General features: G+C 46.2%; 3 protein-coding genes and 1 long non-coding RNA gene across 6 annotated transcripts; all 4 read left to right on the top strand.

Moving 5' to 3' along the window:
• Positions 1-530: 530 nt before the first annotated feature.
• Positions 531-1,355, top strand: LOC310816045 (solute carrier family 25 member 53-like; the record flags this gene model as incomplete). Its single annotated transcript, XM_083686053.1, has 1 exon — positions 531-1,355. The coding sequence occupies one exon, from the start codon at positions 531-533 to the stop codon at positions 1,353-1,355; it is 825 nt and encodes a 274-aa protein (XP_083542179.1).
• A 1,095-nt stretch (positions 1,356-2,450) lies between these two features.
• Positions 2,451-5,676, top strand: LOC310815942. Its single transcript, XR_014554636.1, has 3 exons — positions 2,451-2,590; positions 3,958-4,072; positions 5,209-5,676. It is a non-coding gene; the product is annotated as an uncharacterized lncRNA (long non-coding RNA).
• Positions 5,677-7,930: 2,254 nt separating this feature from the next.
• LOC310816206 (SLAIN motif-containing protein-like) lies at positions 7,931-18,197 on the top strand. Of its 2 annotated transcripts, none has more exons than XM_083686259.1 (9): positions 7,931-8,525; positions 8,985-9,643; positions 12,557-12,696; positions 13,770-13,913; positions 14,837-14,977; positions 15,237-15,575; positions 16,134-16,277; positions 16,663-16,984; positions 17,154-18,197. In XM_083686259.1, the coding sequence occupies exons 2-9, from the start codon at positions 8,994-8,996 to the stop codon at positions 17,206-17,208; spliced, it is 1,935 nt and encodes a 644-aa protein (XP_083542385.1). In that variant the 5' UTR covers positions 7,931-8,525; positions 8,985-8,993; the 3' UTR covers positions 17,209-18,197. The 2 variants fall into 2 exon arrangements, with proteins under 2 accessions (XP_083542385.1, XP_083542386.1); XM_083686260.1 differs by having other exon boundaries at positions 8,982-9,643.
• Positions 18,198-18,712: 515 nt separating this feature from the next.
• On the top strand, positions 18,713-25,434 carry znf711 (zinc finger protein 711). Of its 2 annotated transcripts, XM_083686342.1 has the most exons (9): positions 18,713-18,841; positions 20,041-20,117; positions 20,255-20,352; positions 20,489-21,250; positions 21,378-21,527; positions 21,784-21,921; positions 22,080-22,214; positions 22,451-22,579; positions 22,737-25,434. In XM_083686342.1, exons 3-9 carry the CDS (start codon positions 20,274-20,276, stop codon positions 23,930-23,932), a joined length of 2,589 nt encoding a protein of 862 aa, XP_083542468.1. In that variant the 5' UTR covers positions 18,713-18,841; positions 20,041-20,117; positions 20,255-20,273; the 3' UTR covers positions 23,933-25,434. The 2 variants fall into 2 exon arrangements, with proteins under 2 accessions (XP_083542468.1, XP_083542469.1); XM_083686343.1 differs by lacking the exon at positions 20,041-20,117 and having other exon boundaries at positions 18,728-18,841.
• Positions 25,435-26,022: the final 588 nt, after the last annotated feature.

Raw genomic sequence — 26,022 nt, 5'->3', positions numbered from 1 at the left:
TTTGTCTTGCAGTTACATTTCGATTCATGCTTATTCAGATTTGCAAATTTCCCGTTTGTCTCGTGCAAGACTAGTTTTGTTTTTTTGTTTGATGGTTTTTTTCAAACTTCTGATAATTGAAGCGAACCACACGAAGATAGACACTAAACAATCTGATTTCATAATTGGTGTCTTTCCCTGTTAGTGATGTCACCTCAAAATTGTTGTTCACGTGAATTGTATTTATTTTTCCTTATGGCTCTCATTCGTTTCAGCCAATGGTTGAAACAGTAATTCATTGGGCGTTAGCATTGATGTATGGGCGTTAGTGGTAGATAGGCTTAGTGTCAGTTGCAAAATGTTACTATCAATTATGTGTTCTTTTTCTAAAGGGTTTAAATCTCAGTTGCAATATAAAGTGTTATTTTGATCATGTATGTAGATATTCTATTTAATCATCCACACATTCTTGTGTGTATTTGATATTATCTCCATCTCAGCAGAACATGGGGCAGGGTCCTGAACATAAACAGGAAGTCGTTGGGGACCCAATGGTTTGGTTCCGTAGCTCCGTGCATGGCGGTACCTCTAGTCTCCTCACCACCATAGTCTCCTTCCCTGTCTACAAGACTGTTTTCCGTCAGCAGCTGCACAGCACGGTGGTCCGCCAGGCAGTGGGCCAGCTGTACCATGAAGGACCCCTGAAGCTCTACAGGGGGGTGCTGCCACCCCTATTGATGAGGACACTGAATGGTACGCTACTGTTCGGTCTACAGGACACTTTCCTCCATCAGCTCTCCTTCTCTGCCAAGCTCGGCATAATCCCCGTCTCCGCCTTTCCGGCTCTGGCAGGACTGGCCACGGGCGTGGTAGAGGCCCTGGTTTTCACCCCTTTTGAGCGCGTGCAGAACGTGTTGCAGAACGGGAGCAATGACCGTAACCTGCCTACCCTCAGGAGCGTGCTGGTCAGGCTGACCTCGGAGAGGCTGGCCACGGGGTACTACCGGGCCTTTCTGCCCATCGTGGTCCGGAACTCCCTGGGGAGCAGCGTCTACTTCGGCCTGAAGAACCCCCTGCGCGCGGCCCTTGGGGAGCAGGGGCTCTCTCCTACAGCCTCCTCCTTTGTGTCGGGGATGGTAAACTCTATGGTTATCAGCCTGCCGCTCTACCCTCTCTCTGTGCTGGTGGCCAACATGCAGGCCGGGGTGGGAGGGGAGGCGTTGGGGTTGAGGGGGAGTTGGAGGGTGCTGTGGGAGTCTCGTCAGCGGAGTATGGCTCTGCTGTACCGTGGAGGCTCCCTGGTCGTCCTGCGCTCCTGTATCACCTGGGGAATCACCACCGCTATCTATGACCAGCTTAAGAGTCGCTCGGGATAACATAGGATACCACAGGGAATCTCATAGGAGCATCCCAATAGTCTAAAGTGTCTTCCTCTCTTCATCTCCTTTCCTTTATATGTGCAATGAAAGCATATCTGATTGGAAAACACTATTGATTTCACCTTCAGGGAAAGAGAGGAAAGAGGTGAGAAAAGGAACCCATTTTAGATCTCAAATGGCAGTTATGGGTCACATAACTCAGTCCCCTAAAGGTGGTGTTTGCTGGTTTTCATCCTTGCATTAATTCAGTACTGATACACACTTGGGAACTCTGCTCAGACAGCGAAATTAAGTTGGCCTAGAAGGCAGAAGCCAGTAGACACTTTAACCAGCATGGACTGAAGTTGTGTAACACTGTATTGCTGCTTCCGAATTCAGGTTGCAATGGGCCAAAGATTACAATGCAATGATGTGTCAAATTTCCTATTACTTCAGAATTGCAGGTGCCTCACATTTTCACTGTTTTAAAGTTATGAATGTATCAAAGGAAATCAACTTATGTTAATTGTACGTTTTTCTACTGTATTTAAGTTCATCAGGTGCTTGATAATATCATCATATATTAATCAAATAAGGAAGAAGTCAGCTATATCTCGAAGTCATCTTCCTTCTATATTGTAGACTATGTTGGATACTGTTCATACCAATGCCATAGGCTTTGGCTTTGTGATTGAACGTAGCCTATCCTGCTAATAAATGAACTATGATTACCTCGCATGTATGTCGTTCATGAACTTCAAAGTATTAGATGCCAACATTGAAGTCACCAGTGCACGCTCTCCACGAGATGGCGCTGTTGTGACGTTAGAGAATTGTCACATTTCATGAGTGCACTAAACGCCCACGGCCTTCACAGCACAGAAACAATACTTTTAAGCATCTGTCATGTCAACTGATTCAAACAGAGAGAGCGAATAATATGACATCTAAAAGTCTCCTGATTATGTTTGACGTTTGTGTATGTTAGTGCACTGATATCACATTTGATGGCGTAGGCAACACTGGGTGGATAGATATGAAAGTGTGATATAAATATTGGAAGGAAGTCTCGGGTTTAGCCTGTCCAATGGTGTTCTTATTCTGGAGGGATTGGACCAATAGCAGAGAGCGGATTGGTGTCCATGTTGGAGTGGAGAAGGGCGTGTTTCCTCTATTTAAACCGGTTGCGCCGCACAGATTATACAGACTTCCTTCACCTGTAAAGACATTTTCATCGCACACCCCCGCATCAGGTAAATATTGCTCTATAAATTAGCTATTTACAGTATCCCTTATATAGTCTACATCATTTTGAAATGTACCATGTGTTATTCTAAATAGGCTATTGACTCTTTATGATCACTGATAATAAATGTTATTCGGGCATTTTATGTTTCATCTGGTGGACCATAACAAATAGCCTTGTATTGTCTATTTCAATATTGGTAAATATTATTTAATTATGGCATTATCTAGCCGACCATTTCTGCTGTGTTGACAGCTCTGCATTGCACGCATTATGCAGTGGTATCTTGAACTGCATTCCTGCGTACTAGACAAGACTATTTAACTTTTCCCGTATTTCATTATAGTTGACTTTATTGTCCACCCTGACGACTGTCTTGAACAGGCCTCCAAACTATGACCAATACATTTTTCCCTTTTGTCGCACCTTTTTGTGCTATGCATTTGCGGAGATGAGCGCAGTGCTCATGGTTTCTGCGTATGGACGTGGGTTGGTCTGCTCTGCAGTGTGGGCTTTTATGATAAAGTACCATTACTACGTCGACGGTGAACCTGGCACGGCAAGCTGTTCATCTGGTTGATGAGATCAGTAGATTGCAGATATGGTGACATGCAAATACGTGTGTTGGCATTGCACCAAGTTGGTGTGTAATCATTTACTTACACCAAGTTAGTGTGCGATTTACATGGGCACTTATACGACTGTGAGAAAAGACAGCTGGCCTAATGAATTCCTTATTTGTGGAAGGGATAATTCAATATTTGCTCGAACCAATGATGCACTGAGGTGGTAGACTTGTGAAGTGTGTAAACAGAAAGAACAGTAAAAACTGTAGTTGGTCTTCCGGTGGTGTGTTGACAGGTAGAACAGAATTGCAGTGTAGGCTCTGCAGGTTATTTTACTGACACCTTTGGTTTCAGACCACATCTGTGAAATTAGGCCCACACCCAATGGAGGGGGTACATACCAAACAAAGCATCACATACTTAAGTCTTGGCGTCAGCTTTTTAGCTTTTTGTTTTTCTTTGTTGGATTTATAACTGTAAAGTGTTGTGGGAGTGTATGTTTCAAGTGACAGTTACATACAAGAATACTGTATGGATTACAGTGTCAGTGTGCAGGTGAGGTGGGGGTGAATGGTGGATTTTACCTGCACAGACATGCTCTGTAGATTGCACCTTGACAAGCCCTTTTCTCTTTCTCTTTTGGCGTAGGCCCAGGAATCCAGTGGTGTCAGTAATTATCTTACATCTCCATGTCCTTCTTACAGGGGCTCTTGATTTTCGGCCATTGACTCATCACCTCTCTCTCTCTCTCTCTCTTTCTCTCTCTCTCTCTCTCTCTCTCTCTCTCTCTCTCTCTTCCCACTCTCAGAAATCATCCAAAATGGACGATAACAACCCAGTCAAGAGCGATGTGGAGTGTTTTGACAAGTGTCGTCTAAGGAAGACCAGCACAAAAGAGAAGAACCACCTGCCCACCAAGGAGGGTACGTGTCTCATACGAGGAGCTTTCAACGGTTAGGTCACTTAGTCAGGAAAAACTCTTGGCCATGTATATACTACAGTATACCTCCTCCCCCGCCCCCACTGTTGCCACACCCTGTACCTCACTCTGTCTGCTCTAGCTAAGTGCCTCCCACTCTATTGTACCAAGAGAAAACGGCAAACACAGCAACGCAATGAGAAATGACTGATTAACTTTGCTAGTACACACACTGATTAACTTTGCTAGTACACACCCGACAGCCCGATAGTCCATCGTAAGATAATGCGTCCTTGTTTCACTTAAGACCTATTCATCTGTCTGAAGAAAAATCATACAATACACAACAGGTGTGCCCTTCAAGTCTGATATTAGTGAGTACGAATCTCTCATTTTACTGCAAACATATGGCAGAATTCTCACAATACAACAGAGGGACAGTTACTGTACAGAGTCAGTACAGTCACAGTACATTTTACATGTACACTTACATTTACCACCAGTCCCCTCTACTGCTTGGAATATTTTTACACAAACACCCCCAAAAAAATGAAACGAAACAGGACTGCCTTTTCACACAACAGATTCTCATTCGGGAGTTATGAAACTCTGCGAATAGTGTTGTTGATAGCTGATTATTGTCCTGCCAGACTGATGAATACTGAGCCAAAGACAGGAGTGGAACCATCTGCCACACCAGCTGCTTCACTCCCTGTAAAATGCGCCCTCCCTGTCTTATATTCACCAATGATATCTCATGTTTTGTTCGGTTAAATGTATTGCTGTTTTAAGATGCATGTTGCATGTTTTAGAAAAAGAGGATATAAAGATGAGGTATCAGGTATCCTATACTGCAGGGTTTGAATTTTGGGGTGGTCCGGGGGTGCTGGCCACTTCCATAAGTAAATCAATTCAAATATTAGCAATAGAAATATTAACATTGGTCCAGCCCACTACTTCGACGGAAGTCTTATCGATGTAACTCAACCCCTATAGCCAGTTAAAAGACAGTTTTAGTGAGCTTAGGACCAGGAATCCAGTGTTGTCAGTAATTGTCTTACAGCTCCCTGTCCTTCTCACAGTTCCTCTTGATTTTCTGCCATTGACGATTCATCACCTCTCTCTCTCTCTCTCTCGCAGACATCGCAGAGGAGAAGAAAGCTGAAGCTACAGAGGCTCCCAAATGAAACACCATGGTTCTTCACCTCTAGTCATCTCTCTTCCTCAAATCTGTCCATCATCTCTGCTTCTGCTTTTTGTATCACCATGTTAAATCATAATGACATTTAATCAGGTGGTGTGGGGTAAGGGGAGCATGATTGCAAGAGTCTGATGTGATTGTCAAACCATGTACAATTATTGCAATGGATTTATTGAATTGTGCTTTCTCGTGCAGTCATGAAAGGGATGAACAAAGATAAATATTGTGACAGAATGTTAGAAGAAAGAATTGAGCTTGTGTTTGTGTCAACTGCATACCATCAACAGTTCTACTGTCAGCGATGTCCAATGTTATGCCTGTAAATGGTGCCATTCTGAATAAGTTCTATGAAATAACATGTGAGAAGATATTTTTGTCTTAATAAAAATTAATGTTTTAAAATGGAACGTGTGAGTTGTTTTCATTGGATTGATTCATTGTTTTCTTTCATCTTGATCTTTTTACTCAAACTCATTCTATTAAGTTTGTAATCCCTCTGAGTTTGTGTTGCATTTTTCTGCTCTGGTCAGGTCGAGTCAAGACAGGATTGGGTGTAGTATGAGACACATACCAACTGTGCTCTTGTCAGCCCTGACTATCAAAAATAAATATTTACATTGCTTCATGTGCTACAGGTATTGCAAAATTTCTTTCTCAGAGTAGATGTCTCTAAACAGCAATGCAAGGCTCCACATAACAGTGAAGGCTGAGGGAGGGAGATAACTATAAGACACTGCTGGACAGACTAATTGCAGATACATGTTTTAGTTATTGGGCAGTAACCTACATCATTTACACAGTGCTCAGTGCTTTAGTGGATTGTATAGTCTCTGCCAAAGAATGTGGTTGTGGTTGTGGTTGTGTTTCAATGTGATGGTTCTATGATAGAAGTCTGCGAGGTGAATTTCCCTTCAGCAGGCCTTAGCACGCTACAGAGGGGGTGTGGTTTGGCTCCAGGTGTTGATCAACTATTCAAGATTCCAGCTATAAATTACTATCACGGAGCACAGATCTTCAGGATTTGAATGGACAATCTGTCCTGTATGAGCTTGCCATGTTCAGATGAATCTATTGCATCTTTGCATAGTTATTTTATTGTGACTGTATTTAATGTTATTACTGTTATATTTGATCTATTATCCTTATTACAATCTATTGTTGATGATGATTGATGTAGAGCTGCTCTGCCTCAGGCATTTCGTTGCATTGTCTACTTGTACTCAATTTAATGACAAATAACTTGACTTCTGTTATGCAACACTCTAAAGGCACTGATTTAGCGGAAGATGTCAGTGGATTTCGTGTGAAATGGGGGAGGGGGGAGGAATTTTATTAACCCTCTGGCCTGCTTGAACACGCCTGGAATGTAGCATGCTTCCACTTGTGGAGCAGACGTATCAGGTTTTCAAAACACCCTAAAGTGTGTGTGTGTGGGGGGGGGGGTGCAGGGGGCAGGGGGAGGCATTTCTTAACCTCTGGCCTGAACATGCCTGGAATGTAGCATGTTTCCACTTGTGGAGCAGACATATCAGGTCTTCAAAAAACTCCAAAGTGTGGGGATAGGGGCATTTTTTAACCTCTGGCCTGCTTGAAGACACCTGGAATATAGCATGTTTCCACTTGTGGAACAGACATATCAGGTCTTCAAATCACTCTAAAGTGTGGACCTCAAATATGTGGGTGAGAGGGATTAACAATCAGGAGGTATGCTTCTCCTCAATGACAGCTATGGGTGGTCCCATCACAACAAAAAACAACACATTCTCAATGGGATAATATTTATTGTTTTATGTAGCCTCAAACATAGAGAAGGAATCAGTCTCTGCAAAGAGTGCCATGCTCTCACTGGCACTGTCTATAGTCCCATGATGATTACACTTGCTCTCTACAGTCGGAATGCATGACAGAGGTTACAGATTCAGAGAAGTCAAGGATGACTCTACACAGCTATAAGAAAGCTATATACACTAAGACTACAACTAGTATCTCTCGACCAATCACCATAAAGCAACACTGTGACACATCCTAAACCCTCTCATGTGGTTTACTGAGGTCCAGTTTGTTGTTGCAGGACAGGTGTGCACCTTTGAATACCCTTGTTGTTGTACTTCAATAGTAATCTGGATTTAATAGGATTGTGGGTCCTCTCATTTTGTTTAAGACACAGTTGTCTTTTATTTGTGCGTCCCTGTCCGGCAGTAATGTGTGCTCCATTGTATTGGTGTATCGTAGTATTGATGCATGCAAAACAAGTCAGACTGGATGTTCAGTTGATTATCAATGTGTTTCCTTGTTCGAGAATGAGTGTGGGTGACTAGGACTGACTTATCCCCTCAGACTTATCCCCTCCCATGTTTACACAGAATCCAGCAGCCCCACTTGTCAAGAGGGGAAATTCTTCATAGGATATGAATGAGGCATAAAGTATCATAACAAATCATGTGTATCTGCCAGCTTGTTGGCACACACACACACTCTCTCTCTCTCTCTCTCTCTCTCTCTCTCTCTCCCTCTCTCTCTCCACAACCTTTCTACTGTGTCAACATTAGTTTCTTGAGGTAGAATGTATGAAGGCATCTTATAAACAGGTTTTGCTGTTAGAACCAGTCTTGTAAAAGGGAAACACTATGGTGGTACTGTCTTACCAAGGAAATTAAGGTGTGACACACCTTAGTACACACGACTACTCTTTCCTCAGGTAACTCTCAACTACTTACTTGGCCATGTTCAAAAGGATAGGGATACACACAGAAACCACAGTACATACCACTACTTTTTCACACTACTAACTCTCTTTTTTGTGTGCACAGGGTAGTTGGATGACAGGATGACTGGTGATGTCTGAATACTGAAGCTGCAGTTAATAGGGACACCTGGTGCAGAAGATGAGGACTGCAAATGCAGCAATATTATTTATAGCGTCCCACAGGTGGCGCCAAATAACATAGAACCAGAACCATGTAGAGGCGGGACTAATAATATTTCGGAGTCTGATTGGGCTAAAACTAAAGTCCATCAAAACCCCAGGCAAATATAGTTAGCCTGCTAACTAGCCAGATAAAGGCTAACGGTGCACCTTTGGGACATGGCTTATTCCGTTATCCTGGCGACAATCCTATACCTTTGATTAAAGGAGCTACATCGTATTTACTTTTGGAGAACGGGGGAAAAAAGTTGTTTGATTCATGCAAAGTCTAGAATTTAGTCAGCCAATTCATTCACCTCTGGACAACAACACGGCGCTCACCGGTGCAGGGTAGGTTTGTTTTGGTGCTAGTCAGCTAGCTAGCTATCTAAACAACAGATCCCTGAAAATGCATCGATATCGATGACATACTTGCATGACAAATTGTACAAATGCATTTGTGTTGACGGTTACGATTGAGTCGAATGAGCAACGAGTGAAAAAGAAACCACGACTCGCTTGATGCATTCATCTTGGCGGTACTTAAACATCAATTTGCTGAATGGGGGGATGTGGTGTGTGCATGCAGCTATCCTAGGCGACGATTATAGGACACATTGTTTTTGCGAGAATTTAGTTCATACTTAATCAAAGTCGTGTAACGCCAATCCGATGCTTTTGTGTTTTGTTATGTTTCTAAAGGGCTAATATGTTCAACAATTCACATGATAATGCATTGCATCGGGTTTGTTCCTTGCGAGCTTGTTGGTCTTCTCATTCTCACTCTGTCTCACTCTTTGGCTTCAGCAGAGTTGGAGCATGGTTGTTCCAGACAGTCCTAGTGTGGTCCCGCAGGCTGCCAATGGTGGTTCCAGCGGGCTCATGGATACTTCTCAGACGGGCTACGGGGAGGAGGAGGAGCAGGACTTAGCAGGGGTGGAGCTGGAGGAAGTTCGTAAGCTACAGGAGCTGGTTAGGAGACTTGAAGTTCAGAACCAAACACTCCGTAACCGGGGTGGGAAGAATGTTCTCCTTGGAGGAGCCTCCAACAACAGCAACCTCCCAACTGGCACCAACATCAATGAGCGGCTCTCCTGCGAAGGGTTGACCAACTCTCCCCTCAGGTTGGAGGACAGCGGTGAACTAAGCAACAGGGACTTTGAACTGTCCCCTCCACAGGACAGCTGTAGCAGTGAGGAGATGTCCCCTCTCCCAGTGGCTAACAGGCTGGAGGAAGAGGAGGACGAGGAGGATGGGGGGCTGTGTGGGGGTTTTCTGACCCTTCCTTGCAGTAACGGATCAGGGCAGATCCAGGGGCACGGCCAGACCCCAGATAGCCCCTCTCTGGACAGCTATGAATCAGAAACGCTGGCAGGGAGCGACTCGGGGGTGGACCAGTCTGCCCTGGACGAGGTGGACGTCCTAGACCTGGAGGAGGAGTGTGCAGAGGTGGACGATGAGGACAGTTGGTAGGTATCTCTCTTGTGCATCCCAATAGTCGACTGCATTGGCTTTCTTCTTCAACTCTACTGTCATGAGCGAACTAGAGGAGTGAAATACGGTTCCCTGTAGGCGTCCACCATGTTGCTTTCAGCTGTCCTGTGTTCTCAGATCATCGCCGATGAAAGACTGAGCCGCATGCAGCCACACGTCCGATGGAGACATCTGTTTACCATACAAAGGTCAACCTGATGTCATACTCAAGGCTGCCTGCTGTGCTTACATGAAGATAAGGCCCGTAGTAAAATGAGTCATTTGAGATTGTTCCTGTTTTTACCCTTTACATGAAAGTGGGTTATTGCTTGGAGGGATTTGACCGGAGGTGCATGGCTCTGGCATGCCTCCTGATTGTGGTAGCCTAGTAAAGGCCAGCGGATATCGGGCAGAAAGGCTGTACAGTAAGAGCTGTAGCAGCACTTTCAGAGCCCTTCCTGCCCAAAATGGCTGTGGTAAGCCGAGTGCTGCCTCTGTGATGAGCACTGACTATGAATCTATGAGACTGGTAGAGAGAGGGGGCAGTGGAAGAGGGAGAGGCCTAGTGCATCAGTGGTCTCTGGGAGGGCAGCCAGCCAATGTGATTTACTCAGGGTGCTGTGCACAGCAGTGCTGCTCTGACTTGTGAATACTAGAGAGGGAGGAGGCCAGTAAGTAGTGCTCTTGGCCTCAGTCTGAGGAACTATAGGTAACTCTACAAGCATGACTTAATTAATTTATTGCTACTTACTTGTTCAAAAGGATAGGGCTACACACACAGCAACCTCTCTGTGCCCCTGTTAAACTGTGACGAGCTGAGCCTGCCATAAATGGATCATTCCAACCAAGCTGTTGAAACAACAATGCAGTGTTGTTGATGTTTTTTTTTTTAAGTTTTAGAGAATTACGGGTTATGTTTTCTTGAAAGTGAAAGTTCACTGACTACCGATGTTTCCTGTTCACTTTCTACCAATTCCTGAAAGTTTGGATTTGCATCATTCAAATGATCCACTTATTCACCCTCTGTAACATTAATGGAAGTCTTGTCCATGTGTTTTGAAAGAGGCTCCCCTCATTTGCTGGAATTTAATTAGCCTAATAGGATTTGATTACCTAAAAGGTTGCTAATAGCAGCCTGGTAATAGCAGACTGCTAATTCCAAATAATCCTTCTTGGTTTAATGTCTTCCGTATGCCTGAAATTCATCTTCTTGTTTGCGTGTAGGAGGAAAGCTCCGGGTGTTTACTCCATTTTGTATCTGAAACAGGTACCATATTGTTTTCCTGGTAGCTACTTTAGCAGCTTAGCTGTGGCTTAACGGCCAAACCAGCAACGACTTTTTCTCAGATTGGCATCAATAGCCATTCCATATGTGGTCCATGTGGTTATCATCACCACAACATTTAATAATCCCCCAGGGCCCTAATCTGCTTTAGGCTGGCCGCTGCTGGGTGCTAAACTGCTTTGGGTGGACTTAAATTGCATGTGATCCTGGGCCTTTTGTAACTACGGCTTGAAGACGGGGAGAAATGCCAGGGAAAATTAGAGTTCTTTTTCTTCTTTTTTTTTATTTTTTTTTTAATAAATAGTAGTACCCCCCTCTGTGCAAGGAAAGAAAGAGCAATTAAAGGGCATGCAAGCCAAAAGGAGGACACAAGTGTCACTGTATGCATGAGTATGACTTTGTCATACAGATGGCCTCTCTCTCTCTCTTTCTCTCTCTGAGATGACTATCACCATGTTTTCCTACCGCGTTCACTGTTCAACCCGAGGACAATAATAACTTCTTATACAACCTCAAACAGCTATGACTGTTACATAGGCCTACAGCCGTTAAGAACAAGAAAACACTCATGAAATCAAAAGACCTGACCATGTAACCACAGCACTAGGCGTACTATGCCACTGTGGCTGTGCTCTCCAGTCGGATATGTGACCTGGATACTGTCTGTCTGTATTGTTGCTCTTCCCAGTGGGAGATGGCTCCCATTGTGTTTGCCAAATGGGAAGACGAGCACAAGTTGATTACTCAAAAACCAGTTTGCATAGGCCTTTGTACGTGCGACTCGAAGCATTCACTCATGTGACTGCTTCAAATGTTCTAACGAAATTGGCAGTTTGCACTTTTCAGGGCAGGACTCAAAAGCGCACACACAACGGCTTGAGGCCTCGATACCAAGCAAGGCAGAAATGACTGGGGTATTGATATGACATCATTGTGTCATCTGTGGTGGTTGCATAGAAAGCAAGGCACGTTGTCTTTATAGAATATTTGTGGTGTTCCTATTTTCGGAGCTCCTTGCAGTAGAAGTTAATACGCTTTGATGGCTGAGCTGAGCGAGTAGCCGCCTCATTAGGAGTCAGCGCAGAGATGGGATCGACTAGTTTGGTCTGGACAGGGCTGGGCTGGGCACGACTGTTTGGCCTGGGCACGGATAACGAAATGGTTCTATAGGGTAATATTGCTTCAACGGTCTTCTTGGATCACTCACTTCACAGAAGAAACACAAGTAGGCCCGTGTATTTCGTAGGCCCGTGTTTTTCACAACAGGTTTGACAGTTCTGTTATGCCCGTTCCCAGTCAGATAACCGTTGGCTGATGACCTTTGGGTGATTAGTGTGCGTAAGGAATAATGAGTTTCTGCCAGTGTACAGCTCTGTTCAGCCATTGTGGAATTCATACCTCCTGTAGACATTCCCACATCTCAGAGTTTTTGTGGCAGGCGTGTGAAAGCGGTTAATGTGCTGCTCTTATCAGGTGTTCCGCTCTGTGCTTGACTGCAATTCTTGATGAACAGGCTTTGCAAAATGTAAATCAACCCTTTCTCCCTCTCATGCTCACCTTCCTCTTCTCTCTTTCTCTTTCCCTCCAATTCCCCTTTCTATTCTCTCTCTCTTTCTCTTTGCAGGTTGTATGTGTCTCCTAAGAAGCAGGTGGTTGCAGAGCCAAGGCCCGAGTCTCCGTTGAAGTGGTGTCGGAAGGTTCTGGACCACCCCAGCCCAGAGACCGAGGTGGCCTGTAGGACCCTCCTCAACCGCCTGGACCAGAGTACGCAACCACGGCCTATAACACACACCCTGCCCTCCCTACCAAATTATCTCATAACCTCATAACAGCTATGAAGGCACTCCCTATAACTACCCTATCGTAGATAACAACATGATAACACTTTATAACACAGACTTCATAACACTACCTCAGCCAGGGTTGGCACTTGGCCCAATAAACAAACAAACATTAACCTCATAACCAAAATACCTTGTCCAGAACACACCCTTGTCTAGTAAGCTAATATCAAAAACCAACTAGGAATAGATCTAAATGATCTAATGTAGATGTCACAAGAAAGCTGCAAACAGTTGGCCATTGTTGAGTTCAGAGTGCTATCAAATAATGTTCCTACCCCCATTTGTAGCTGCTGCAGACTGCGCGTGTGTGTGTGTATGGGTGTGTCGTATGGGTGACAATGCCCCAGATAGCTCTCGTGTGTGTGTGAGTGATCCAACACACCCATTCATTATGTATCCTGCTTGCGGCTCGTACATCCTGCGTGCAGCAGAACAACAGAACCTTTCACACCAGGGCTGAATGACCAGGCAGATGAAGTCATGGGCTGGGTCGGATTACCACGCCCCGGGTCAGCTCTCCTCTTTATTGGCCAAATGACACGGCTGTCTGTCAGGCCACGAAACTGCCCACCGGCCCAGGACAGGAGGTAGCAGTCTGGAGAAAGAAAATGGCAAAGCGATAAAGCCGAGTGAAGCAAGCGAAAGTTTAGGATTTATACTCTGGGATGGCCTGCTTCTTGTCATAAACATATTTTACCTCTTTTCTAAGTGTGATTGTAGGACCTGACTTTGTTCCCGAACGTTGTTTGTGCTGTGACCCACCTAAGAATTTTCCTCTGACCTACCAAAATAAAGAGACTGATAACTTCTGGTCTTTTTTTCACTTTACCCTGAAACAAAGCATGGAAAGCAAGGTCTTAATTTAGGATTCAATACTCCCCTAACCCATCATGTGAAATGAACTGCAGATATCTAATTGTGTGTGTGTGTGTGTCTCTCTCTCTCTCCCCCCCCCCCCCCCTCCCCTCCCCTCCCCTCCCCTCCCCTCTGCAGCCTCGCGATGGAGGAACATCTACAGCAGCCCCGGCCAGTGCTCCTTCGGGTCCTCTGCGGAGGCTGGCTCCTCGGGCTCCGGCCTGCTCTCTCCTGGGTACCACAAATCAACTAACAAAACCCTACTAACCTGTGGCAGCTCAGGTATGGCATGACATTAACACACCACGCTCTCCACCTCCTCTGCGTCTCACTGTGCTGTGTTTTTGAGGGTGGTTACTGGTTTTGGTGGGACTCAGATTCAGTAACTTTTTTTTTTTTTTTTTTTTTTTTACATGTGATATGACACTGTACTGCAATGTTACAACAAATACAGTCGGGTGTTTTCGGAGGTTTTTTCAACGGGTTACACCTCTACACGACAACGTAATATGTCAAAGGTTGGGTCTTATCTGGTATTTGCATTGAGCTACAATGAGGATACTGACACTGGTGTTCTATGCTATGCGGTGATAATCGGGACTAAAATGTAGGACATTTACAAGCTGGCTTTGCAGTGGTGTGGATGTCAAATGCATGGCACCTTTGTCAGACTGGAAAAACACAACTTCCACTTCTCAGGTACTTTCCACGTGGCAGCAGCTGCAGCACAAGGCTCGTGTTGCTGGGAACACTAAAAATAACCGTCTTTGCATGGACTTTGTAAATGCTTTGCTTGCTGGTGTCCCTTTCTAACACCAGACCTTTTATGTAACCAAATGCCAGTCTGCTGCAGTTTGAATGAAAGTGTGTAGTGTGTGTGTGTGTGTGTGTGTGTGTGTGTGTGTCACACTGTCCTGCCGGGACACATCCTGCTTCCAGCTGTCCTCAGCGTTCCAGCACCCAGTCTAGACTAATACTAGGGGACAGCACAGGGGTGACGTGAGGGGCCGGGTGCCTGGAGGAGCATGTTCACTCAAACGCCTCCGCTGAATCTCTTACTCTCACTTCCACAGCGCTGAGTCGCCCCTAGCTGTGACTCAAGTGAGAATGGACCACAGTCCCGGTGTCTCTATGCAAATGCCTTCCCACGCCTAGGTTTGGATGCACCGTGTGACTCACGCAGGGTTGCGGTGTTGTGTTTTCAGGCTACGTGGGGATGAACTCTGCCCTCAGCTCCCAGTCCTCCATAGACAGCGAGCTGAGCACGTCAGACGACTCCATCTCCATGGGTTACAAGCTGCAGGACCTCACGGACGTCCAGATCATGGCTCGTCTGCAGGAGGAGAGTGAGTGGCGTGTGTGTGTGTGTGTGTGTGTGTGTGTGTGTCCAATGTCTAAAGGACTCTGGAGTGTCGATGCCAGTATTTACAGATCCCCCCCCCCTTTACAGTCAATCTGTATGCCATAGGAAGCTGATAAATGAGTCAACAAAGAGTGTGAGTGTGCATGCGTGCATGCATGCGCGTGTCTGTGTGTGTGTTTACATGCCACAGACAGGTACTCTTATATTGGTGTGTGTGTCCGTGTCCGTCTGTCCTCTCCCAGGCCTGCGGCAGGACTACGCCTCCAGCTCCGCCTCGGTGTCCCGCCGCAGCTCCTCGGCCTCCCTGCAGTCCCTGCGGCGGGGCGGCGGCGGCACCTACAGCGACCAGGAGTTCGACACCTACAGCCTGGAGGACGAGGAGGACGAGTGCTCCTCGCTGCCCCAGCGCATGCACCGCTACTCCCCCTCGCCGCTGGGCTCGCCCCGCTGCCTGTCCCCCTCCACCTCGGCACACAGGCCGGCAGAGTACACCAGCCGCATGGGCGCCCCCCGGGCACGGGCCCCCCGCCGCTCCCTACAGGGCCCCAGCCCGGAGCTGCTCAAGTTCGCCAAGAGCGAGGGTAGGCACAGTGGTAGAACCGACCAGACATATCCATATACGTAACACAAGGGAGGTCTATTGCTGTATACAGAAGTGTCCGTGCATAATCATCAGCTAGATCGATACATTATCAGAATAGCCGCCGTCATTGGTAAGGGTGTTCTAAACAGGACTCAATGGGTTAATATACAGTACCAGTCAAACGTTTGGACACAAACTTGTCAAGAGTGTGCAAAGCTGTCATCAAAGCAAAAGGTGGCTACTTTGAAGAATCTAAAATATAAAACATTTTCTGGTTTGTTTGACACTGTTTTGTTTACTACATAATTCCATATGTGTTCCTTCATAGTTTTGATGTCTTCAATATTAATCTACAATGTAGAAAATAATAAAAAATAAAGAAAAACCATTGAATGAGAAGGTGTGTCCAAACTTTTGACTGGTACTATACTTGATTTGCTGTACATCTTTAGAAGACTTATGAAATGCTAGTTCTATGCGGATTTAGTGCTGTACACATGAACATAGTGTGTGTGTGTGTGTGTGTGTGTGTGTGTGTGTGTGTGTATGGTTACAGAGGAGTTGAGGCACAGCATGCCTAACCTGGCCCCTCGCACCAGCCTGCGTTCCCTGGAAGCTGTCAGAAACAGCCGCAGCATGGAGGCTAACCTCCAGAGCTCTGGCAGTCGCATGTCCCGCCTGCCCCATACCCCCTCCTCAGGTAACCCCCACTGGTCCCTCACCTGCCCCCACAGGTACCCTACTGCCCTACTCCCTACCCCACAAGTAACCCATCACTGCCCCCACTCCACCCTTTTCGAGTAACCCACCCTCACTTGCCCCCACACCACCTACTATCATCCATCACCTCCACCCCCACACCTACTTCTTCTCCACACCTGTCTATCTACCCCCACACCCCCCAGGTGTAGCCTACAACTCTTTGGTACAAGTGTAGCCAACAACTCTTTGCTGCCACATACTCCTGACCATACTACTGGTGCTATTCTTAGTAATGTCGTGTGTATGCCACTCTACTCAGAGTTATTCATAAAGCAAATCTACAGTCCTCCTGAAACCCTGTCATTGTGTCGGTCTGCCCTCAGGTATGTCCTCCAGTCGGATGCGTGGCAATGGCCAATCCCCCCTCTCCCTCAGGACTCCTGTGAAAGCCATGGGCCCTGTGGGCTCCATGCCAGGGGTCCGCCAGCCCTCCAGGGGCCTGCCAGTGCCTCAGGGGGGACCCTGTGGAGGGGTCCGCAGGGTCCAGTCCCCAGGCCCTGCCGCAGGGGGAGCCTACGCAGCGGGCAGGGCCTCCGTTGGGGCAGGGAGGCAGGCGGCTGGTCGAGGGCAGGCAGGAGGAGGAGGAGGAGGAGCAGCAGCAGCAGCATCATCCTTCAGGAGCAGACTTGCACAGCCCACCAGAAAGTGAGTGGTTATGGACATTGTTATGGACAGATATTTCTTTGCATTTTTAGTGCTGTTTAACAGACAAGAAATGTCACCCAAAGACTAAAGTAAGGTATGAGAGTTTGAGTGGTTGCCATGTCAACCACTATGCCATGGATCAAGACTTATTTTGTCTTTTGATTTGCAGGTCTATGACTAAAACGTGCGGTCCTGAAGATGCGTGGAAAGACGGCTGTTACTGAGTCTCAACGACAACAATGAAACCTCCACCTCTCTCCTTTACCTCACTTAGTATGAACTACACCAACGTACTGTACTGCCTCTGAACGCACCCCTGCAGACTGGAATACTGACTGCACTGCACCTGTAGATAAGCAGGTCCTTCCCTGGCATGAACCCTCACCCCGAGAGAGAGTGAGAGAGAGAAAAAGCCGGGCACACACAATTCACCCTATGGACCGAGACACAGCTTCCAGAAGATTCTGTGTGTTTTTAATATTATGTCAATCCCAGTGTATATTTGTATGATAAATGGGAGAGACTGCTGGAACAACGTGGGTTGTGATTGACATTGTGCTGTAGTTGTACATGGATATTCAGATATGGATGGTTGGTTTCTTTTCTGTGTGAACTCTTACTACTACCATATGACCGTGATCTGAAACTGGGTATTGCATGATGGTTTATTTTCTTGTTTTTTTTTTCCTCCATGGACGAAGCTTATTCGTTATAATGTGATTATGATACGTCTGTTCTTCCAACAGCCTCATGTTGAACTGTGGGAAGGTTTTTTGAACGTGATTGGTTAGTGATTTCTCCATAGATATTTGTGTTGTATCTGTGTTTGGCTGGCACAACAATGCAACCTCTCTGAACCACACTGCCCTTCCGACTACAACAGTAGACCCCTGATGAAGAAAAAGAGGAAATCAAATAAACGTGTTGGGGTAAACTCTTTGTGCCAAGGTGCATTTCTGCTGCAGCACTGTTTCTAAATCCCGTTGAAGTTGAAAATACTGTATACATGCATTCACCACGGTTTTTACTGCATATCGGTAGATGAATCAGAGTGTTGGTCTTTATACCACTGTCTGTCGTGATAAATGGCAGAATAATGTTTATGCACGAAGGCCTTATGCCTTAGAGAGACAACCAGCTATGCACCCTCATGTGGAGTGCCTCTGAAAATCAGGAACTGTAATGAAAATGAACAATAAAGTCTACGATGTGTTGCCGAATGTGTTGCTGTTGTACCAATTATATGATCTCATATAGATGTTTATATATATATATATATATATATATATATATATATATATATAGAGAGAGAGAGAGCCTACTGTAGAAACATTACCTGTGTGTGTGTGTGTTATATAAAGGGGTAGTGTGATTACATGCAGTACCCCACGACTAGACTATGACTGCAGTTTCAATGCTGCAGCTGCTACTATCCATGGCTCTATCCGAAGCGGGCGCACGCGTGCGCGCAAACTCACCCGCCCACCACACACACACACAGACAATATATACATAGTTTTATTTTTTTTTCAATTTAGTAATTGCTTTAACAACCACGATCAATCGGTAACAAAATATTCTCATTCCCCGCCGACCTCAGTAAGCTCTCCCTGTGGCGTGACGCAAGTGGACAGGGATCAGCGGTAAACGAGGCCACGCATTGTCTGTCCCCCCCCCCCCCGCCCTCCCTTGGTTGACAGCAAGCAACCTGATTGGCCGAGGCCTTGGAAAGAGTGGCCGGGGATCCAAAAGTACAGGCCGCATTTAGCTTACTGTCGAAAAATAAAACAAAACAATCACATACAAAGACAAGAAAGCAGAGAAATCGCCGATAGATTTGAAGGAGTCCATAATCAGGTAAAACGCGCTGGATCGATCGAAACTGCCTATCGAATATGACACTAGGGCCCAGTCGGCCGTAGCGGGCCTCTTTCAGCCCTTTCGGAAACAACATGGTAGATTATAGATAATGCCGCATGCGCTAGCTAATATGCTAACTAGCTAGCCAGCGAGACTGTCATTACAAATGTGCGCTGTGAACTGATTTGTGACTTTCGGGTGTTGTGAGACATGGTGCAATGTGTTTAATTCGTTTAATTGACAGCGTGTAATTCCGTTGATGGTGCACCAACACAATTTTATTTGGAACTGATCGACTAGATAGCTTACTCAAGGCTAGCTGATATGCTAAACCAAAATGGCGGAAACACAAGGCCAATACAAAGAGACTGACTGGCCGCAGTCACACACTGTGGAGGAGGAGGGGAGGGGGCGGCAGAGCTGGCTAGTGTAGTCAGGCTTGTACCTCGCTAGTGGGCGCAACGTTTCAGATAGACATTTTACGAAAAGAAGAGCACAGTCAGGCACAGCTTCTGCACGGTCGCTCTATGAGTCCTATATCTATCTGAGGAGATGCGCAGCGTTTCATCTGTGGACTAAAACTGCACCCAGATGTCGGCATCTGCCGGCTGCCGCAGCACGTCTGCACAGCCGGTGATGAACCGTACTGGTCATGTTAGCAGTGGTGCTGCTGGATAGGTAGCTAGCTAACCATTAGCTACCTAATACATCCAACACACATGCTCATTACAATTTAGCAGGCTAGCCATTCACATCGTCTATTTCCTGACAGAATAGAGGAAGTGACTTTTTTCCCTGCAGTTGCATAACGTTAGCCAGTAGTGGTGCTTGTAGACTTGGGGCATGTGTAATGTGCTTTCACTATCCCGTTTGGGGAGTGGGGACTATTCATGAGTCCCAGATGAAAGTCCTGCTATAATAGTTCAGAGTTCCATTCATACACGGTTCCTAAGACTTAAGCTCAGCTAGTTGACTTGACTCTGAAGCACACAAGCACACGTGTTATTCAATTAAGAGCACAAATACAGCGTTGTGTAGAATACTCCAAACAGAAATAGTGGATGTTTGAGTTAACATGATGATATATTATACACATGCAGAGAAATCAGGCTTTATTCAGTCTGTAAGAGATCTCAGTGTTTTCAGTGTTCATTGTACGTATTAAAATGGCAGCTAATGTTCCTCCTTGCATGCAGGATTCTCTCCCCAAATGGAAGGAAGGAACAAGAACAACATATTGTTATTTTAGAGAGCACTGGCATCAAATGTGAAGGTATGCACTTACATGTATCAGCTATCTTATCTATTATGTTCTCCAATTCACTTTAATTTACACACACACACACACACACACACACACACACAATGAACTGGGAATGTCATACGTGATGCATACCTTTTATTTTCAAGCCTTTTTAAGATCGAAGAGATGGACCCAGGCGGAGGGGTCTTGGAGCTTCACACACAAGAGCTGAAGATGCCCCATACCATGATGATGCAAGACTTTGGTAGGTGAATGCCCCATATCATTCACCATGTAGACACAAAAACTGTAATACGTATGCCTGATATTGAGATAAAAAGACTACCCAGTGTTATATATTTTGTAATCCTATTCTCCCTCTGCATTCTTTGTCGCTGCAGTGACTGGAATGGGGGGCTTGGCTCACATCGACGGGGAACACATTGTGGTGTCTGTACCTGAAGGTATGCTGCTGTCTGATATGATGACAGACGAAGGCATCCTGCTCGAGCATGGCCTGGAGGTGGAGGGCCTGGAGACACAGGTGGTCGAAGGACTGGAGACTGAGTATGTTGAGAGCCTGGAGACAGAGGTGGTCGAAAGCCTAGAGACTGAGGTGGTGGAGCTGGAAACTCAGTTGGTCGAGGGCCTCGAGGCGGAGGTGGAAGTAGAGGGCTATGATGCAGAGGTGGTCGAGGGCCTCGAGGAGGAGGTGGAAGTAGAGGGCTTAGAGGCGCACATAGTTGAGGGCTTTGAGGCAGAGGTGGATGTGGAAGACCTAGACACAGAGGTAGTTGAGGGCACTGTCATAAGTCATGAGGACATGGTGTCCACTGAGGGAGTGATCATGTCTGAGTCCATACTGGAGGGAGAGGTTGCCATAGAAGAAGCTCTGGACTCTCACCACCATGTTCTTACCTCAGACCTCATCCAGGGGTCAGTCCACCACCACATGCCAGACCAGGTCTTTGTGACAGACCTCCTGTCTGAAGACCAGGATAGTGCCTTTGATCAGGAGCTGGTGTCTGAGGAGGTTATGATGATGGAGGCAGACACAGACACAGAGACTGTCATCCAGGCCCACGAGGAGCTGCATGCAGAGTCTGAGGATGAGGAGGATGAAGATGAGAAGAGTACCTCAGAGGATTATCTCATGATCTCCTGTGAGTGAGCCAACCAGTTCTATTGCTGTCGGTGATTTACAGTTTAGTCTAATGTGTCTATCATAGCCAGTGTGTCTTTCCTAAATCAGGCTGTGTGTAACTGACTGTGGTGTGTCTGCTTCTTCAGTGGATGACGTGGGGGAGAAGCTGGACATTGGAGACACTCCTCTGGAGATCAGCACTGAGATGTTGGAGGACGACGGATCCAAACAGGACGGATCTGAGGTCATTAAAGTCTACATCTTTAAAGCAGAGACCGATGAAGATGTGGAAATAGGCAAGTGGGACCTGAATGAGATCTGGAAGTTCTGTCATTAGCCCCAAAACTACATTTGGTATTCAAATGATAGATTAATGTAAAGTTAAAATGTATTTTGTATAGGAAAGACAAATGTTTGAAGTTGCGTTCCTTTTTTAGTTCAACAGCAGTATGTGAAAAAAGCTGAACACATTTGGTGTGCTGTGGTACAATGGCTACGAAGGAGGAGGGAGATTCCTACTAAACCGCATTTAATTTGTGTTTGTGGCAACAGGAGGGACAGAGGTGGTGTCTGAGAGTGACTTCCATAACGGCCATGCTGTGTTGGAGGCTGGGGCTGGAGGCAGACTGGGCCGGGAGAAGATGGTCTACATGGCAGTGAAGGACGACTCTCAGGAAGAGCAGGACATCGGTAAGTATTCACTATTTCTTGAAGTAATCACTGATCAAACAGTTTGATCTGACACCAATTTGATCAGTGATCACTTCAGGAATGCGATGGAGGAAAGGATGCATATTTAGTGTATTGGAACGGGGCCTATGACTGACTGTCCTTGTGGCTGTCTCCAGATGTCGCAGATGTGGCGGAGCAGGTGTACATGGAGGTGATTGTGGGGGAGGAGGAGCCCTGCGCAGTACAGGAGGCCCAGCTAGACGACTCCCCAGACAGCAAGTTTGTGCCCGTGTCCTGGGCAGCTGCTTATGGTAAGGATTCACCTTCTCTGAAGGAAGATTTAAAGCATGTCACATGTTCAAAGGAGAGGGATTATTTCCCAACCCCAAGAGTTAAAACTTGGTCATAGTGATTATTATGTTCCACAATTAATTAGAAGGGGATAGTTCACTCCAAAAGTCAATGTTCGTCAGATGTTTTGATTCACACTTACAGTGGTCTTAAGTCACCTGTGAAGTCAGTTGCTGATAGCCTGGTCTGTGTGTAGGTAACAGCTCGGGGACAGTGAAGAATGGAGCGGCCAGGCCGTACCTTCAGATCAGAGACAGCACCAGCCACACCCTCAAACAGAAGACCAAGAAGAAAAAGAAGGGAGAGACGCGGCAGTGCCAAACAGGTATGGGCAGCCATTACCACAGCCCCCACTCTGAGATCAGAAGAGGAAGCCACATTAGACTTGGGATTCTGTGGCATTGTACTGGGAGGTTTATTTACAGTCGAGTTCATTACAGTATATTACAGTAATATATGTACTCCCTGTCTGGTCTCCACAGCTGTGATCATCGGCCCTGATGGCCTGCCTATGACCGTCTACCCCTGCCACATATGCAGCAAGAAGTTCAGCTCGCGTGCCTTCCTCAAGTGCCACATGAAGAACCACCCAGACTACCTTCTGAAGAAGAAGTACCAGTGCACAGACTGTGACTTCACCACCAACAAGAAGGTCAACTTCCACAACCACCTGGAGAGCCACAGGCTGCTGGTCCCCCGCGGCGGTGGCGACAGGAGCCCCGAGTACACCGAGTACACGCGGCGCTACCACGAGGCTGGCTCCCGGGGCTCCAACAAGCTCCTCATCCTCCGAGACAAGGAGCCCAAGCTACACCACTGCAAGTACTGCGACTACGAGACGGCCGAACAGGGCCTGCTCAACCGCCACATGCTGGCCGTGCACAGCAAGAACTTTGCCCACGTGTGCGTGGAGTGCACCAAAGGCTTCCGCCACCCGTCGGAGCTCAAGAAGCACATGCGGACCCACACGGGCGAGAAGCCCTACGGCTGCACGCACTGCGACTTCCGCTGCGCCGACCAGTCCAACCTAAAGACTCACATCAAGAGCAAGCACGGCGCCGACCTGCCTTTCAAGTGCGGCCACTGCCCGCAGGCCTACGCCGACGAGGACGAGCTGCAGAGGCACCTGGAGATGGTGCAGGGCCACAAGACCCACCAGTGCCCGCATTGCGAGCACAAGAGCACCAACTCCAGCGACCTGAAGCGCCACGTCATCTCAGTGCACACCAAGGACTTCCCCCACCAGTGCGACGTATGCGAGAAGGGCTTCCACCGGCCCTCGGAGCTGAAGAAGCACGCCGAGTCGCACAAGGGCAACAAGGTGCACCAGTGCAGGCACTGTAACTGTAACTTCACCACCTCCGACACCTTCGCCCTGAGTCGCCACATCCTGTCTATGCACACCAAGGACCTCCCCTTTAAGTGCAAGCGTTGTCGGCGAGGCTTCCGTCAGCCGCTGGAGCTGAAGAAGCACATGAAGACCCACAGCGGCAGGAAGGTGTACCAGTGCCAGTACTGTGAGTACAACAGTACGGACGCTTCGGGCTTCAAGCGGCACGTCATCTCCATTCACACCAAGGAGTACCCGCACTGCTGCGACTACTGCTCCAAAGGGTTCAGGCGGCCCTCGGAGAAGAGCCAGCACATAGCGAGGCATCACAAAGACATGTTGATGTAACGTAGTAGGGCGAACTTCACTCACAACACACTCCTCTCCTTAATACTCGAGGGCAACCTAAGTGAACAGGGGAATGGTACATCTTTACTCGGCGAATGATGACGACGACGGCGACAACAACATTCTAACTGACCGTTCTCTGTGTCTGTGGTGATATGAAATAGGTCTTAAATCCACCCCCCCCCCAGAAGTAGTCAAACCAAGCGTCTTTGGGTTGGGAGAAGTATATAAAGAGTGTATATGTACTGTAGTGGGATGGGTGTAACTCTGGTTCTTGTAGCCTGTCTCTTGTTTTTGCTGCAGAGGACTCACCTATGAACATTTATTCAGGGTTTCAAATGTCTATATTTTTATATCCACTCAGCTGAAATGCTGCAAGCTGACAGTATCCTCAAAATGGTGCTTAGGGAACGTCATGCCAGTTGTTTTCCAGACGTTGTGGGGTGAGTACAGAGGGTTAGGGTCAGGGGAGCTGCCTTTCCTCTCTGCCTTCACAGTACCAGCTACTAGTATGTCCTCTCACTAACCAGTTTTAACCAGTTTAAACGTTTGTTTTAAAGGCAGTCACAATCATGTCATTAATTTGAGGGGCGGGGCCATTTGTGAGGTCAGAAATGGTTTGGAACAATGTTTACATATGCACCTTAATGTAATTGAGCTGCGAAACCAACTTATTTCAGGGCAGATCTCTGTTTCGTTATTCTTAATGGTGCTGGTTATTAATTCTGCAATGTTTTGATGTCACGTAAGCTTGGCAGATGGTTAACTTCAGTATGTTTGGTTAAAAAAAAAAACACAAAAAAAACGTAGGTGGTTGTGTGACCCTTCACCTTGAGAATGCCACTGTAAGAAATGTATGTATATGTATACTCGCATATGACACAGATGTGCTCACACAGCCAACTCTGATCACATTCATGCCTTACATGTATATTGTTATTTTCTTCTCATGCACTGAACTCGGCTAAACTGAAATCAGAAAAGTGATTTTTAAAAGTCTCAAACATACTGTTTAAGTATGCACCATTCTCTGAGAGATTATGTATGTTTGAGTTTGTAGAAAGCACTTTAAATGTTTTTTATTTCTTTTTTATTTTACATGCACAAAGGGCATATTTGTTTATATTCCCCTGATATAAGACAATTGCTAAGCTTTGTGAGTGGATAAAGAATGTTTTGGGTGTTTCATTACCTCTGATGTAGGAGGGTATCATTATTCATCAAACATGTATTGTCAAAAAAGCTGTCAGGGAAACCATGTTTTGTTTTGATATCTGGCTGGGTGTGCTAGGTGATTTGTTATTCTGTCAAGGTTTCTACTCACTGGCATTCATTTTCCAGACATCATACACATGATTGAGATGATTGGCATTAGAGTCTTAACGTATGCACATATGCTGTCTCCATAAAATGAATTGTGGTAAAAATTCATGCATTTCTTGTACCTTTGTTGTCTATATTTCTTTTGCTCTGATTGTTGATAAAAAGAACTACTGGTGAAGAGGAACCAAAATAAACAATTATCTTTTTAATTTTTTGCTGCCCTTTTCTTGTGTTGTTGTTGTCTCATTTTATACCACTAGGTGGCAGCCATACTCCACTGGTATTGGGTCTTGTTTAGAAACGACACGTCGACATGTAGAGAAAGCTGCTTAACAGTTGATGCCCGAGCTTAGAGTCAAATCACAGACAAGAGCAGAGAATGTCTCTATAGACAAATACAGTAGGCTTCCTCAGTGAGAGTTGGTCCATTTAGTATCTCTAATTATGATGTAGGCTGAATTACCTTTATTACTGAACCTACAATAGAGTTTTCTCAATAGGTACCATCAGTTGGACTTGGTGCCACTTTTAAGCCTACTCACAGAGCGTATCCCGTAATGTTTGATACCTAGGCAACGTGTTAGAAATGTGAATTAGTAGTTTTGCTGCCCTGAAGCTGACTCGAGGAGAAAGACCGGAGCACAGAGTAATTAAGTGGTGTCAGCACTTTTGTGTTCATCCTTCCATACATCACCATTGATTCTCCAGGCTAGACAGTTCAAATGAACCAGCCAAGGCCTTTTCTGGGGAAGATCTCAGGGAGGAGA

This window comes from Argentina silus, assembly GCF_951799395.1.
Source record: "Argentina silus genome assembly, chromosome: 15".
In the NCBI taxonomy this organism is placed as follows: domain Eukaryota; kingdom Metazoa; phylum Chordata; class Actinopteri; order Argentiniformes; family Argentinidae; genus Argentina; species Argentina silus.
The sequence above is the reverse complement of the archived record's forward strand: the minus strand, read 5'-3'. Positions and strand labels throughout refer to the sequence as shown.